At 41.0% G+C, this 13904-nt stretch overlaps 1 protein-coding gene across 4 annotated transcripts in view; it reads left to right on the forward strand.

Moving 5' to 3' along the window:
* Positions 1-13904, forward strand: part of TP53BP1 (tumor protein p53 binding protein 1) — a 110507-nt gene that overhangs the window by 70128 nt on the left and 26475 nt on the right. For all 4 annotated transcript variants that reach the window (XR_001882274.1, XR_001882270.1, XR_001882287.1 and 1 more), the window contains 3 exons: positions 600-803; positions 4506-4563; positions 8546-8638. Coding sequence is in view for 1 of the 4 variants with exons in the window: in XM_017856260.1 (XP_017711749.1) it covers positions 600-803; positions 4506-4563; positions 8546-8638 (355 nt within the window). In the remaining 3 variants the exon portion in view is untranslated. The remainder of the gene's footprint in view (positions 1-599; positions 804-4505; positions 4564-8545; positions 8639-13904) is intronic.

A 13904-nucleotide genomic window follows, 5' to 3' on the forward strand; every position in this document is an offset into this window, starting at 1 on the left:
TAAAGAGAGGAAGGAAAGAAAGGGTGGAGGGAAATAAGAAAGAAAGAGAATACTTAAAAGGATTTTCTCTTATTACTTGCAAAGCAGTAGAATCTGACTGCTAAGTAGTGATAAAGCTGTCTTATAAGGAAGTAACAGGAAGTAGGGTAGAAGTACTATTTATTCAATACCTTGGCTAATTAATCAGTCTGCTGCTTGACAGGGCAAGAAAACTTAGATCCTCCTTCCCTGAGGCAGCCAGTAGTCTTCTACATTAACCTATTTGTTTTCTCTAGTCAGTGCTGGGAGGTAACAATCATGCCGTCTGGAGTCTCCTGCTACCTATGCCTGATGCTGGCAGATGTGGGTTGGCTGAGGGCTCATGCAGCATCCTTTGTCCAGATGCAGAAGTGGAACTGAATCCTGTTGCTCCTCTTAAGACCAGGTGTCAATACTAGTTCGTAGTTGTTGATACTTATGACAGGAATCTATCCTAGGAACCTCCTTCAATCCTGCAGAGCTGTGGAGCCAAACAGGCAAATTGATGACCTTGAATTGCTGTTTTTTGTGTTTGTATTTTAGTGTTCTTTTTTTCTTCCTCCCTGCCTCCCTTCTTTCAGGTATTAGCAACTATCCAGAAAGCACCATAGCAGCCAGTGATGTCATGTCTGAAAGCATGGTGGAGACCCATGATCCCATACTTGGGAGTGAAAAAGGGGATTCTGGGGCTGCCCCAGACATGGATGATAAATTATGTCTAAGAATGAAGCTGGTTAGTCCTGAGACTGAGGCGAGTGAAGAGTCTTTGCAGTTCAACCTGGAAAGTAAGTTTTATGTTAATCTTGGGTAATTAGTAACTGCAGATCATATGGGGAGTATTGATTATAATCTAGTTATAATAATTGAAACTTTTATATTTATAAATGTATTTGTAAAGTCTTACACCCGTAGATTTAATTCTTTGCTTTTGGTCAGCCTGTCATGTTGCTAAAGATACTCTTTTATAATCTCCATGTTATAGCTTGTTTCTATTAAGTCTGTTTCTATGTAATTGGTTTCCCTATTCAGAAAGACTTCAGAATAGGGTAGAAAACTTTAGGACTGTGGATTCACATTGCAGATTAATGTTGATGCTTTCTCACATGAATTAGAAGTTGTTTGGTAGGGCTAGAATAAAGAGAAGATACAAGGGAGGGATGCAAAGTAGGGACCAGATGCTGAAAGGCTTTTTACATCATGCTGAGAAGCCGAAGAATTTTAGGCAAGGGAGTAATGTGATCAGATTTGCCTTTAAAAGAAGTGTCAGCGGAGTCTTTCAAAACCTTGTGCCTTTGTGCATGATGGTTCCTTTCCTTTCATTTTCTATATTCTGTTCTCCTCCCTGGTAAATTCTACCCAGTCTTTAACCAGCAAGTGAGGTCATTGGTAGTGTGACTGGAGATGAAGGATGAATTTGAGGGGTGAGTAGGCAGAACCATGGCTCCAGGTGAATATGGAAGTAAGGGGGAGGAAAAAAGAGAACGACTCTTCACATATACTGTATCATCTCATTTCCATAATAGTACTCCCAAGTAGGTATCTGCATTTTCATTTTATTGATGAGAAAACAGAGTAAGAGAGGTTTTTAAGTTCCATGTCTAAGGTCACAATAATTGGTGCTAGGTAGAGTTGGAATTTGAGTCAGACCTAACTCTGAGGCTTATAATTTTTTCATTTCAGGTAGTTTGTAAAAGCTGTTTAAGGAGGATTAGAAGAGGAAGAAATCTCATAAATGAGATTATAAAGGAACGTTCAGAGAGAAGGAGAACTAGGAGGGTGTATGAAGCCATGGAATCATATGGAGAGGAGAATTACAAGAAGATAATGTCAGGCACAGGAGCAAGTTTAGTAAGATGTGTCTGAAAATATACTTTGACTTTGGGAATTAGGATCCATTTGGTGACTCTAGCAAGAGCCATTTCAGTATAGCAGTTGGGGTGGGAGCTATACTGAAAGTAATTGAGGAAGGATGAGGAAGAGGAGATGAGGCTGCACATGTACTGTCTGCTTTTGAGAAGTTTATGTGAGAGAAGAAGAGAAAATATGGTGAGTTAGAGGGAAATGCAGGGTTGAGAGAAGATTTGTTATTTTTAGGCTAGGAGAGGCCTGAGCAGGTTTATAGATTTTAACCCACTTATGCCTAATGTTCCACTATTGGAACGCTAAGCTTGTGGGAGTTATTTATATCTTACTGCTCAATGTCATCACCAAAGTCTGATTTTTCACCAAAAAAAATTTGCAACCTCCAGCATAAATGGGTTAAGGAAGGACCCAAAAGAGGGAGGCATAGATTAAAGACAAGGGAATTGGGGGAAACAGTTGATTAAGGCCCTGAAGAAGTTGGGAAGGGAGGCTATTGAAGACTACACAGAATAGGTTGGATAAAAAGGACTTCTTCTTCCCTGAGACCAGAGAAAGGTAATTTTAGCTAATACATTTTTAGCTCTTACTGTATGCCAGGCACTTCATATGTATAGCTCATTAAATCTTATAACAAGCCTATGAACTAGATCCTATTATCCTCCTTTTACAGATGAGGAAACTGAGGCACAGGACGGTTGAGCACCTTTGCTAGACACAGCTAGTAGATGGAGTAGCCTGGACACAAATCCAGGAAGTCTGATTCCAAATCTTAAATGTTGTGGTACTTACTGATTTGAATCTTAGCAACTCAGTAGACTGAGTTAAAGTATTACATGGTTCCATTCTTACTATCATCATCTCTGGAATAAATAAGAGCTTATTGCCAGGCATGGTGGTTGGTGCGTTCCTATAATCCCAGCAATGCCAGAGGCTGAAGTGGGAGGTATGCTTAAACCCAGCAGTACAAGACCAGCCTGGGCAACATAGTGAGATCTCATCTCAAAAAAAATAAAAATTTTAAAAAGGGTTTGTAAAGAGAGAGTATTGATAGCCTTAAATCTTACTTTACCTTTGGATCTGAAATTATAACTAGCTAAGTGTTAAGGATGATTGTTATCAGTAAATTTTACTACCTTTCCTAATACCAGGAGCATAGTATCAAGGACTATATTCAGTGTTACTTACATAATTTCATCCTCACAACAAACTTTCGAGGTTTGTCGTGTTTTTATCTTACAGAGGAGGAAACTGAGACTCAAAATGACAAAGTAGTTTACTCCTAGGTTGGACTATTAAGTGCAGTAGCCAGGGTGTGAGCCAGATTTCTATTTTAGAGCCAGGGCTCCAACTGAACTTCAGCTGCCTCCCCGATGACTGTTTAGATTATGTTGGGTCATGAATATTTTATAAATATTTTAAAAACATTTAAGGGTTGTTTTCTCTAAGGCTGGTATAAATTTTAAATGAACACATGTTAATCCCTTGAAATTAGTGACGTTGTTGTAAGAATGTGGGATTCTTTTCAGTATGACCTTTAATTTGTTGCTGCATATTCTTGAAATGTCCTTTTCGTTTTTTTTTTTTTTTTTTTTTTTTTTTGAGACAGGGCTTCTCTCTGTCACCCAGGCTGGAGTGCAGTGGGGTGATCTCGGCTCACTGCAACCTCCATCTCCCAGGCTCAAGCGACCCTCCCACCTCAGCCCCCTAAGTAGCTGGGACTATAAGCATGCCACCACCCATGTCTGGTTAATTTTTGTATTTATTATAGAGGTGGGATTTTGCCATGTTAGCCAGCCTGGTGTTGAACTCCTGGACTCAAGCAATCCTCCTGCCTTGGCCTCTCAAAGTATTGGGATTACATGCATGAGCCACCGTGCCTGGCCACCCTTTATTTTTCAAGTATCTGTCCTAAAGCACTTTGGGAAGAACTTGGGTACCTTCTATTTGTGGGTGCTCTAAAACTATTTAAAATTAGTTCATCAACCTAAAATATTTTCTACATAGTTTATTAAGTTCTTTCATTTTAATTTGTTTTAATATATAAATTAAAAAAATTTTTTTGGTTTTAATTTTGTATTATTACATCATTTTTTAACTTCTTATATGGGCAGAGGTGAATTGGGATTCAGAAGTTTAACTTTCATTTAAGAACGTTACTGCTGGCTAGGCGTGGTGGCTCATGTCTGTAATCCCAGCACTTTGGGAGGCCGAGGCGGGTGGATCACGTGAGGTCAAGAGTTTGAGACCAGCCTGGTCAAGATGGTGAAACTCCATCTCTACTAAAAATATAAAAATTAGCCGGGCATGGTGGTGGGCACCTGTAATCCCAGCTACTCGGGAGGCTAAGGCAGCAGAATCTCTTGAACCCAACAGGCGGAGGTTGCAGTGAACTGAGATCATGCCATTGCACTCCAGCTTGGGCGATAGAGCGAGACTGTCTCAAAAAAATAAACAAAATTACAGGAAATGTTTGTTTGTTTACACCTACTAGTTTTACTTATTTTTATTTCTTTTTGTTATTTGTTGCGAATACTAGTAGAGCAGAGTGAAGGTTTTAGGTGTGATGCTAACTAAATTCTGTTTCTCTTTCGTTTCTCTCCTTGGTTTTTTTTTTTTTTATTCAGAGCCTGCAACTGGTGAAAGAAAAAATGGATCTACTGCTGTTGCTGAGTCTGTTGCCAGGTAACCAAAGCTGGATGCTGTTTAGAGTTTAATACGCAGCTACTGTTAATGAGGGTAGATGGTTTATCAACAAAGGGAAAAAGTTAAAATAAGAAAGTTAAAATGAGCCTCTTCCATAAAGGTTTTAGCAATGTTTTGAAGGGATCATAGACTTTTTAATTAATACTTTTTTAAGTAACAGTGAAGCTTTTTTCTACACCTAGAACTAAGATAATTGAAATATCTTTTCTTTTGTTCATGTGAGAGTTCCTCTCCTCACTTTTTTCTGTTGCTGAGACAATAGTCTCCACAATCTCAGGATTGTTGTTCCAATTGATGAGAGAAAGAAGGATTAACGAGATAGCTACAGACCTTGTTCTTTCTGCAATCGCATACTCAGCTGCAGCCTCAGGTCATTTTCTCTTCTGCCTGCCAAATTAACTACTATGTTGAGCTGTTATTTTTGCTTTGTCATGAATGTTGTAATGCTTTGAGGACGAGTATGACCCCATACTGAGGTTTTGGTTGGTAAGCTTTGCCATCTGGTGGCTGTGAGAGTACATTTGTTTCATTTGTGTCTGGCATGTCATCAAGCATGAAAACACTAACAGCAGTTGGTGAAATATAGGCAATAATTCTTTTTTTTTTTTTTTTTTTTTTTTTTGAGACGGAGTCTCGCTCTGTCGCCGGGGCTGGAGTGCAGTGGCCGGATCTCAGCTCACTGCAAGCTCCGCCTCCCGGGTTCCCGCCATTCTCCTGCCTCAGCCTCCGGAGTAGCTGGGACTACAGGTGCCCGCCACCTCGCCCGGCTAGATTTTGTATTTTTTAGTAGAGACGGGGTTTCACCGTGTTAGCCAGGATGGTCTCGATCTCCTGACCTTGTGATCCGCCCATCTCGGCCTCCCAAAGTTCTGGGATTACAGGCTTGAGCCACCGCGCCCGGCCTAAGAATTCTTTTTTTTATTTTCTTTTTTGAGACAGAATCTTGCTGTGTTGCCCAGGCTAGAGGACAGTGATGCCATCATGACTCACTGCAACCTCAACATCCTGAGCTCCAGCGATCCTCCTGCCTCAGCCACCTGAGTAGCTGGGGCTACAGGCATGCACCACCTCATCTGGCTAATTTTTGTATTTTTGTAGAGATGGGGATTTCACTATGTTGCCCAGGCCAGTCTTGAACTCCTGGGCTCAAGTGATCTGCCTGCCTTAACTTCCCAAAGTGCTAGGATTACAGATGTGAGCCACCATGCCCCACCAATAATTTTTTTTTTTGAGACGGAGTCTCGCTCTGTCTCCCGGGCTGGAGTGCAGTGGCCGGATCTCAGCTCACTGCAAGCTCCGCCTCCCGGGTTTACGCCATTCTCCTGCCTCAGCCTCCGGGTAGCTGGGACTACAGGCGCCCGCCACCTCACCCGGCTAGTTTTTTGTATTTTTTTTTAGTAGAGACGAGGTTTCACCGTGTTAGCCAGGATGGTCTCGATCTCCTGACCTCGTGATCCGCCCGTCTCGGCCTCCCAAAGTGCTGGGATTACAGGCTTGAGCTACCTCGCCCGGCAAGAATTCTTAAATTAGAGGCTAGGCGGGTACTGTAAATGACTAAAGTGGCTGGTACAAGACAGAGTGTTGAGGACAATGGCAAACTGAATGTATGGTCCATGTGAAAGGGTGTGCCCTACTGAACTCCAGCCAGTAGCTGTCACGCGAGACTGCAAACTTATTGTTGCCACATCTTTGTTTTTAAAAAGAAATCTGGATTTTAAAAAATAAAATACCAAATAAAAGAGGCCTGTGGACTAAATGTAACTCCTCACTTGTGAGTTTCTGACCTTTTTCAAAGTCTTTTGATCAGTTCTTAGCTATGTCTTAGAGAGATTAGTTCCTCTCTGAGCTATTGTATATTTAATCTGAAAGATAAGTACCTTAGAGTCCTTTTTCATTTGAAGAACCTTTAATGATATGCAGTCTTAGAAGCTGAAGAAAGTGGAGTGTGTATCTGGTCCATTTGGCTTTAACAGAATTTTTGGCCAGGAATAAGTTGTTATTAGTCTGTACATACGCGTATTCAGAGGGAACAGAGTATGTTGCTAAAGCTTCTAGAACCCTCAGGGTAGGAAGTAGAGAGGAGAAAATAAGGAAAAGCTTTGAGCAGAGGGTTGGAATGGTGGATCTTAGAATGAGATGAATTTTTTGATGTTGTGAAGAAAATTTTCTAGGTAAGAATCTGAATTTTAAAAAATTTTGACTTATTTGCCATTGGGTTCACTCTAACAGATCGTCTAAAGTAAGCTCTGTCACAATATTGGAAGTAGTCCTTGGTTCATCTGCATTTAGGTGGAGCTTTTTTGTTTGTTTGTTTGAGACAGGGTCTCACTTTGTCAACCAGGCTGCAGTGCAGTGATGCGATCACAGTTCACTGCAGCCTTGACCTCCCAGGCTCAAGCGATCTGCCTCAGCCCCACAAGGAGCTGGGACTACAGGCACCTGTCACCAAGCTGGCTAATTTTTGTATTTTTAATAGAGATGGGGTTTCGTCATGTTGCCCAGGCTAGTCTCTAACTCCTGAAGCTCAAGTGATCCGCCTGGCTCAGCCTCCCAAAGTGGTAGGATTACAGGTATAAGCCCCCGTGCCCAGCCTACGTGAAGCTTTTAAGTGTTGTTAGTAACTGTACTCTGTTCAGATTACTTGCTATCACCTTATTTCTCATTTTATTTCTTTTTCTCTATTTTACTATAGAAGGTTTCAAGCATATACGAAAGTAGAGAGAGTAGTATAATGAACTGCTGTGTATTCATCATCCAGTTGCAAAAATTTCTTATGGCCAGTCTTGATTCATTTATATTTCCAGCACCCCTCTCCCTACTGAATTATTTTGAAGATAATTTCAGCATTATATAATTTTATCTGAAATACTTCAGTGCTGTCTGCAAAAGATAAGGATTCTTATTTTATTTTATTTTATTTATTTATTTATTTTTTGAGACGGAGTCTCGCTCTGTCGCCCAGAATTTGTGATTGAAAGAAGACATCTCAGTCTATCTGGTCGCTCGTGGAGTCGCCACAGCAGATACAATCAAACCCCAGTGGAGTAAGATGCTGGGGGGGTCGCGTGAGTCGATACGCCGCGCCCTGCACCGAGCACGAGCCATCAGCCCAATCCCAGGGTTACGCCAATTCTCCTGCCTCAAGCTCCGAGTAGACTGGATAACAGGCCCCGCCACACAAAAATCGCCTTTTTACTCCCAATGAAGAAGGCATGGAAGGCTCGACAAGCGCCCAAATCGACCGTGGGTATAATAGAGGTATCCTCTCGATTATGTTTTTAGATAGAAAGACAGGCAATTTCCACCGTAGTTAGCCAGAATAGTCTCGATCTCCTGACCTCAGTGATCTGCACCGTCTCAGGCCATCAACCAAAGTGCTGGATTAAACAGAGCTTAGGCCACAGCGCACAGGCCGAATTTTATTTTAAACTAACCGTAATTACAATATATCATCAACATATAAAAAAATTGGACAGTGGTTCCTTAATATCAAAAAAATATTCCAATGTTTAAGATTCTCTGATTGTCTCATAACGAGATGATTTTACAGTTTAGACTCAAGATCTACAATAATGAGTCCACATATTGCATTTGATTGTGCTCTTCTAAGTCTTTAAATATAGAGTACCCCTCCAGTCTTTTTTTTTTTTTTTTTGCCTCTTGCTGCAAATTATTTGTTGAAGGTACAGATTGTTGTATAATTCTTCCTACATTCCATGGATTCGATCTTTATGGTATTTAATACAGTTCTCTGTCTGCCTTATTTCCAGTAAATCTTCCTTGAGAATTTTAAATTATGCTAATTCAAAACAAATATGGAGAATTTGCATTTTGGTGTAAGGTGATTTGGAGTTTGATATGCAGAGAAAGCATTTTATTTCCTCTGTGCATAAAAAGATACTCTCCAAAAGGACTTTTCTTTTCAAAACTAACAATATATTGCTTTAATATATTGTCCTAGTCCCCAGAAGACCATGTCTGTGTTTAGCTGTATCTGTGAAGCCAGGCAAGAGAATGAGGCTGGAAGTGAGGATCCCCCCACTGCACCCATCAGGTAAGCATTATTTTTATAGAATCTTTTGGGCTCCATTGGTTCACAAAATGGTTGGTGCCCAAATCCTAATATGTAGCGTGCTGTGGTTTGAATGTGGCATGTGTTGGAAGCTTAACCCCTAGTGCAACAATGTTGAGAGGTAATTAGTGGTATTGGTATAAAGCTACAGAAGTTGAGCACACACACACTAAAAAGAGGTAATTAGGCCATGGGGGCACTGCCCATATGAATGCATTAAGGCTGTTACGGTGAGCATGGGTTAAGTATAAAAGACTGAAGGGTCTGTTTGGCCCCCTTTCCACCTTCTTGCATGCACCCTTACCATGTGATGCCTTCCACCGTGTTATGTTACAGCTAGAAGGCCCTCACCAGCTGGCCATCCAGATGCTGGTGCCATGTCCTTGGACTTTTCAACATTCAGAACCGTGAGCCAAATCCTGTAAATCTCTTTTCTTTATAAATTTCCCAGTCTAGTGGGAATTCTGTTATAGCAGCAGAAAACAGACTAAGATGTACTGCTACTATTTTGTAAGCTTAGCTTACCTTTTTTTTTTTTATACCTTGTGGGACTATGATGTATTCTGGATGGATTCATGAGCTATCATGAGAAATTTTGTTAAATATTTTATAGATACACATTTTTGTCTTTATCTGCCAGTTGTATCAATTTGAAATTACTGTCTTCATAAATGTATTTATTTATTTTGAGATAGGGTCTCACTCTGTCACCAGGCTGGAGTGAAGTGGCGTGAACATGGCTCACTGAAGCCTTTACTTCCTGGGCTTCAGCCTCCCAACTAGCTAGGACCACAAGCATGTGCCACCATACAGGCTAATTTTTTTATTCTTTGTAGAGATGGCTTCTCACTATGTTGTCCAGTCTGGTTTCAAACTCCTGGGATCAAGCAGTCCTCCCACCTTGGCATCCAAAAGTGTTAGGAATATAAGTGTAAGCCACCGTGCCCTACCTATGAAAATAATTTATGTAATTCTGCATTTCTTAGATTAGTTTTTCTTATTTTGGAAATCATGTTTACTTTTAACAGACTTTTTATTTCTCCTTAGCTTCCCACAGAGCAAAATATGAGATGTTTAACATCCCAAATTTCAAGTTTTTCAGACTTGATGGAATTAATTTTCCGTAATTTCTTTTCTTTTAGAGACAGGATCTTACTCTGTCACCCAGACTGAAGTGCAGTGGTGCAGTAGTAGCTCACAGCAGCCTCAAACTAACCTTTGTGCAAGCAGTTTTGCTCAAGCAATCCTCCTGCCTCAACCCCCTGAGTAGCTAGGACTGCAGGCATGTGCTGCCACGTCTGGCTAATTTTTTTTTTTTTTAAACTTTCTGTAGAGACAAGGTTTCAGTATGTTGCCCAGGCTGGTCTCAAACTCCTGGGCTCAAGTGATCCTCCTGCCTCGTCTTCCCAATGTGCTAGAATTACAGATACGAGCCACTGTGCTTAGCCCCATAATTTATTTACTCCATAATCTCTTAGAACAGTTCTGAGTCAGGAAAAAAGTTTTGAGTTACAGGCCCTTTTTCTCTATTTAAATAATTAAGGAGGTGGCCAGCCACGGTGGCTCACCCCTGTAATCCCAGCACTTGGAGGTCAAAGCATGAGGATTACTTGAGGCCAGGAGTTCGAGATGAGCCTGGGTGACATAGTGAGACCCTGTTTCTACCAAGAAAAAAAAAAAAAAAAAAAAAAAGCTGGATGTGGTGGCATGCGCTTGTGGTCCCAGCTACTTGGAAGACTGAAGTGGGATGATCTGTTGAACCTGGGAGGTCAAGGCTGCAGTGAGCTGTGGTCTCGCCACTGCACATTAGCCTGGGGAATAGAGTGAGACCGTGTCTTAAAAAAAAAAAAAACAGAGTATCTTGTATGGAATATATGATTCTTATATTTAGTGTAGAGAAATAAGTAATGGCAATGGAAAAGAACCTGTATTTTCATTATGAAATGAGTATCTTTCACCTCTAAAATTCAGTGATTTTCTAATTAGACAATGTGATAATGTTTTGTCAGTAGGTATATCACTAATAGTGATATAAGTAGCATGATTTAGCCAGGCACGGTGGCACTTTGATAGACCAAGATGGGTGGATGGCCTGAGCTCCAGAGTTGGAGACCAGCCTGGGCATCATGGGGAAACTTCGTCTCTACAAAAGTACAAAATTAGCCAGGTTTAGTGGTGCATCCCTGTAGTCTCAGCTACTTGGGATGCTGAGGTGAGAGGATGGCTTGAGCCCAGGAGGTGGAGGTTATAGTGAGCCAAGAGTGTGCTACTGCACTCCAGCCTGGGAGACAAAGCCAGACTCTGTCTTTAAAAAAAAAAAAAAAAAAAAAAAAAAGACTGGATGGGGTGGCTCATGCCTGTCATCCCAGCACTTTGGGAGGATGAGAAGAGGTGATCACTTGAGGCCAGGAGTTAGTGACCAGCCTGGCCAACATGGTAAAAACCCGTCTCTCCTGAAAATACAAAAATTAGCCAGGTGGGGTGGTCCGTACTTGTAGTCCCAGCTACTCTGGAGGCTGAGGCATGAGAATCACTTGAACCCTGGAGGTGGAGGTTGCAGTGAGCCAAGATGGTGCCACTGCACTATAGCCTGGGCGACAGAGCAAGACTCATTCTCAAAAAAAAAAAAAAAAAAGTAATAGGTAGCATAATTTCTAAATTTCTATGTTCATTATTGAAATAAATATTTAAAATAAATATGTCAATGCTTTAAATGGGCATTCTGAATAAGTGTGAGCTTGTTGATATTCTTGGGAATCAGATGATCTGAAATCATGTGATTTTAAAAGTGGTGTAGTAATGACCCATCTATTACTGAATTTATTGATGTCATTGAATTGCCTTGCTTTTTTATTAAAGCATTTTAAAATAGAGGTGCCAAGATGTTGGTGATACTGTTTAACCTTGGTGGAGCAGAGACCTGGGAATCTAGCTGTGTTTGATTCCAGATGCCTCATAAACACAGCTACACTCAGAATAGAATAGTTAGACATTTGTTAAATATGGAGATGTATTCTTTCCTATTTCAATTTGGATTAATTTTTTTTTTTTTTTTTGGAGATGGAGTCTTGGTCTGTCATCCAGGCTGGAAGTGCAGTAGGGCGATCTTGGCTCACTGCGACCTCCACCTCCCAGGTTCAAGGGATTCTCCTGCCTCAGCCCCCAAGTAGCTGGGACTACAGGTGTACGCCACCATGCCTGGCTAATTTTTTTGTATTTTTAGTAGAGATGGGGTTTTGCCATGTTGGCCAGGCAGGTCTCGAACTCCTCACCTCAGGTGATCCACCTGTCTTGGCTTCCCAAAGTGCTGGGATTACTGGCGTGAGCCACTGTGCCCAGCCTAAAATTTACTTTCTTAGCATCAGTTTCTAAGTCTGGTGTATAGTGACCAGAGTAGAATTGCATAGCTAGAACTACTGGAGAGGGACAGAGGTATGGCACTTCTTATAATTTATTGGATTGCTGTAGAAGTAAAATTCCATTCAGATGTTCTAACCTGAATAAATAGCTTCTGAGGTGTCTTAGTCTCTTTGGGCTGCTACAACAAACTGCCATAGACTAGATAACTTATAAACAAAAGAATTTATTTCTCTCATTTCTGGAGGCTGAGAAGTTCTAGATCAAATCAGTGGCAGATTTGGTGTCTGGTGAGGGCCTGCTTCCTGGTTCATAGACAGCTGTTCTCACATGGCAGCTGGGGGCAAGAGAGCTCTCTGAGGTCTCTTTTATAAGGGCACTAACACTATTCATGAGGGCTCTGCCTCTTAATACCATCACCTTGGGGGTTAGGATTTAATATATGAGTCTTGGGGTGAAGAGGACATAGACATTTAGTCTGTAGCATGAGATAAAATTTATAAGCTTGTTTAGGATAGGAAACAACAATAATTGAATTCCTAAAATTGAGTCCTGGCTCTTCTGGCTTTTTAATCCTTTCCTTCTTGCTCAGCCATTGGTATGTTAGATGTCTTAAAGATTTAAATATGAATATTTAGTTGATACTGAAGGTGAACTGAGTCTCTTTATTTGCATTGTCTTATACATCTAATATTGATTATCTGCTGTGCTCAATATCTTACATATATGAACATTTATAAACCTCATAAAAGGTAAGTGCTACTCATGGTAGGTGTCTCCTGGTGGTCATGTTCTTACTTCTTCTTCATTGGACCATATATTTTCATTCAGTTGAGGTTTCTGAGGGATAGGACACAAACTGTAACAACCAAATGTATATATACTAAGCTCTTCTTGGTTAGAACTCTATTCCAAATCCCTCTTTGAGCTCCTGTTCTGGTAGGCTGAGGTAAACAATATAGAAACCTCAGAAACTTCTTTTTTCCTTTTCCTTAAAGATCTAGAGCAGAGCAATCCCTGAAGAGCACTTCCTGCTTCCTTTACTGTATCTACCTAGGAAAGCTGAGATCCTAAGGATAAGAGCTTCTGTCAAATAGGAGACAGCCCCAGCTCTATCTTTTTCTGGCCACATACTTAAATCAACATATGACATGGTTTCTAGGCCCCTTATCATCCTTCGTGTTACCTTCTGGGTTTATCTACAGTTTGTTCCTTGTAAACTGTCATGCCCAGAACTGAAACAGATATTCCAGATGTGGTCTTAGCTTGGTCAGTTCAGAATGGATTCCTTTTATCTTTATTCTGGCTGTTGTACATGTAATGGAGCCTAAAACTGCATTATGTTGGTTTAATCTGAGTAGATTTTACAATTAATTGATTCAGAGAACATTCAGTCTTCTGTTCAAAGTACATGTATTAAGCATCTATTTTATATTAAGCTGTGAGTTAGGTGTTTTAAATATAAAAATGGATAAGACATGGACGTCAAATTTCTGTTGACTTGGAGTTAGCCTGGACGTTTTTATTCTGGAGAATTGTTAGGGATTTTTTTTTTTGAGACGGAGTCTCGCTCTGTCGCCCAGGCTGGAGTGCAGTGGCACGATCTCGGCTCACTGCAAGCTCCGCCTCACGGGTTCATGCCATTCTTCTGCCTCAGCCTCCCGAGTAGCTGGGACTACAGGCGCCCACCACCACGCCCGGCTACTTTTTTGTATTTTCGGTAGAGACTTGGTTTCTCTGTGTTAGCCAGGATGGTCTTGATCTCCTGACCTCGTGATCCGCCCACCTTGGCCTCCCAAAGTGCTGGGATTACAGGCGTAAGCCACCACGCCTGGCCTGTTAGGGATATTTAAGAAAGCTCCTAGTCACTTCAGAAATCATGGTATGTGGT

The sequence above is a fragment of the Rhinopithecus bieti genome, unplaced genomic scaffold, assembly GCF_001698545.2.
Source record: "Rhinopithecus bieti isolate Rb0 unplaced genomic scaffold, ASM169854v2 scaffold_495, whole genome shotgun sequence".
NCBI lineage: Eukaryota > Metazoa > Chordata > Mammalia > Primates > Cercopithecidae > Rhinopithecus > Rhinopithecus bieti.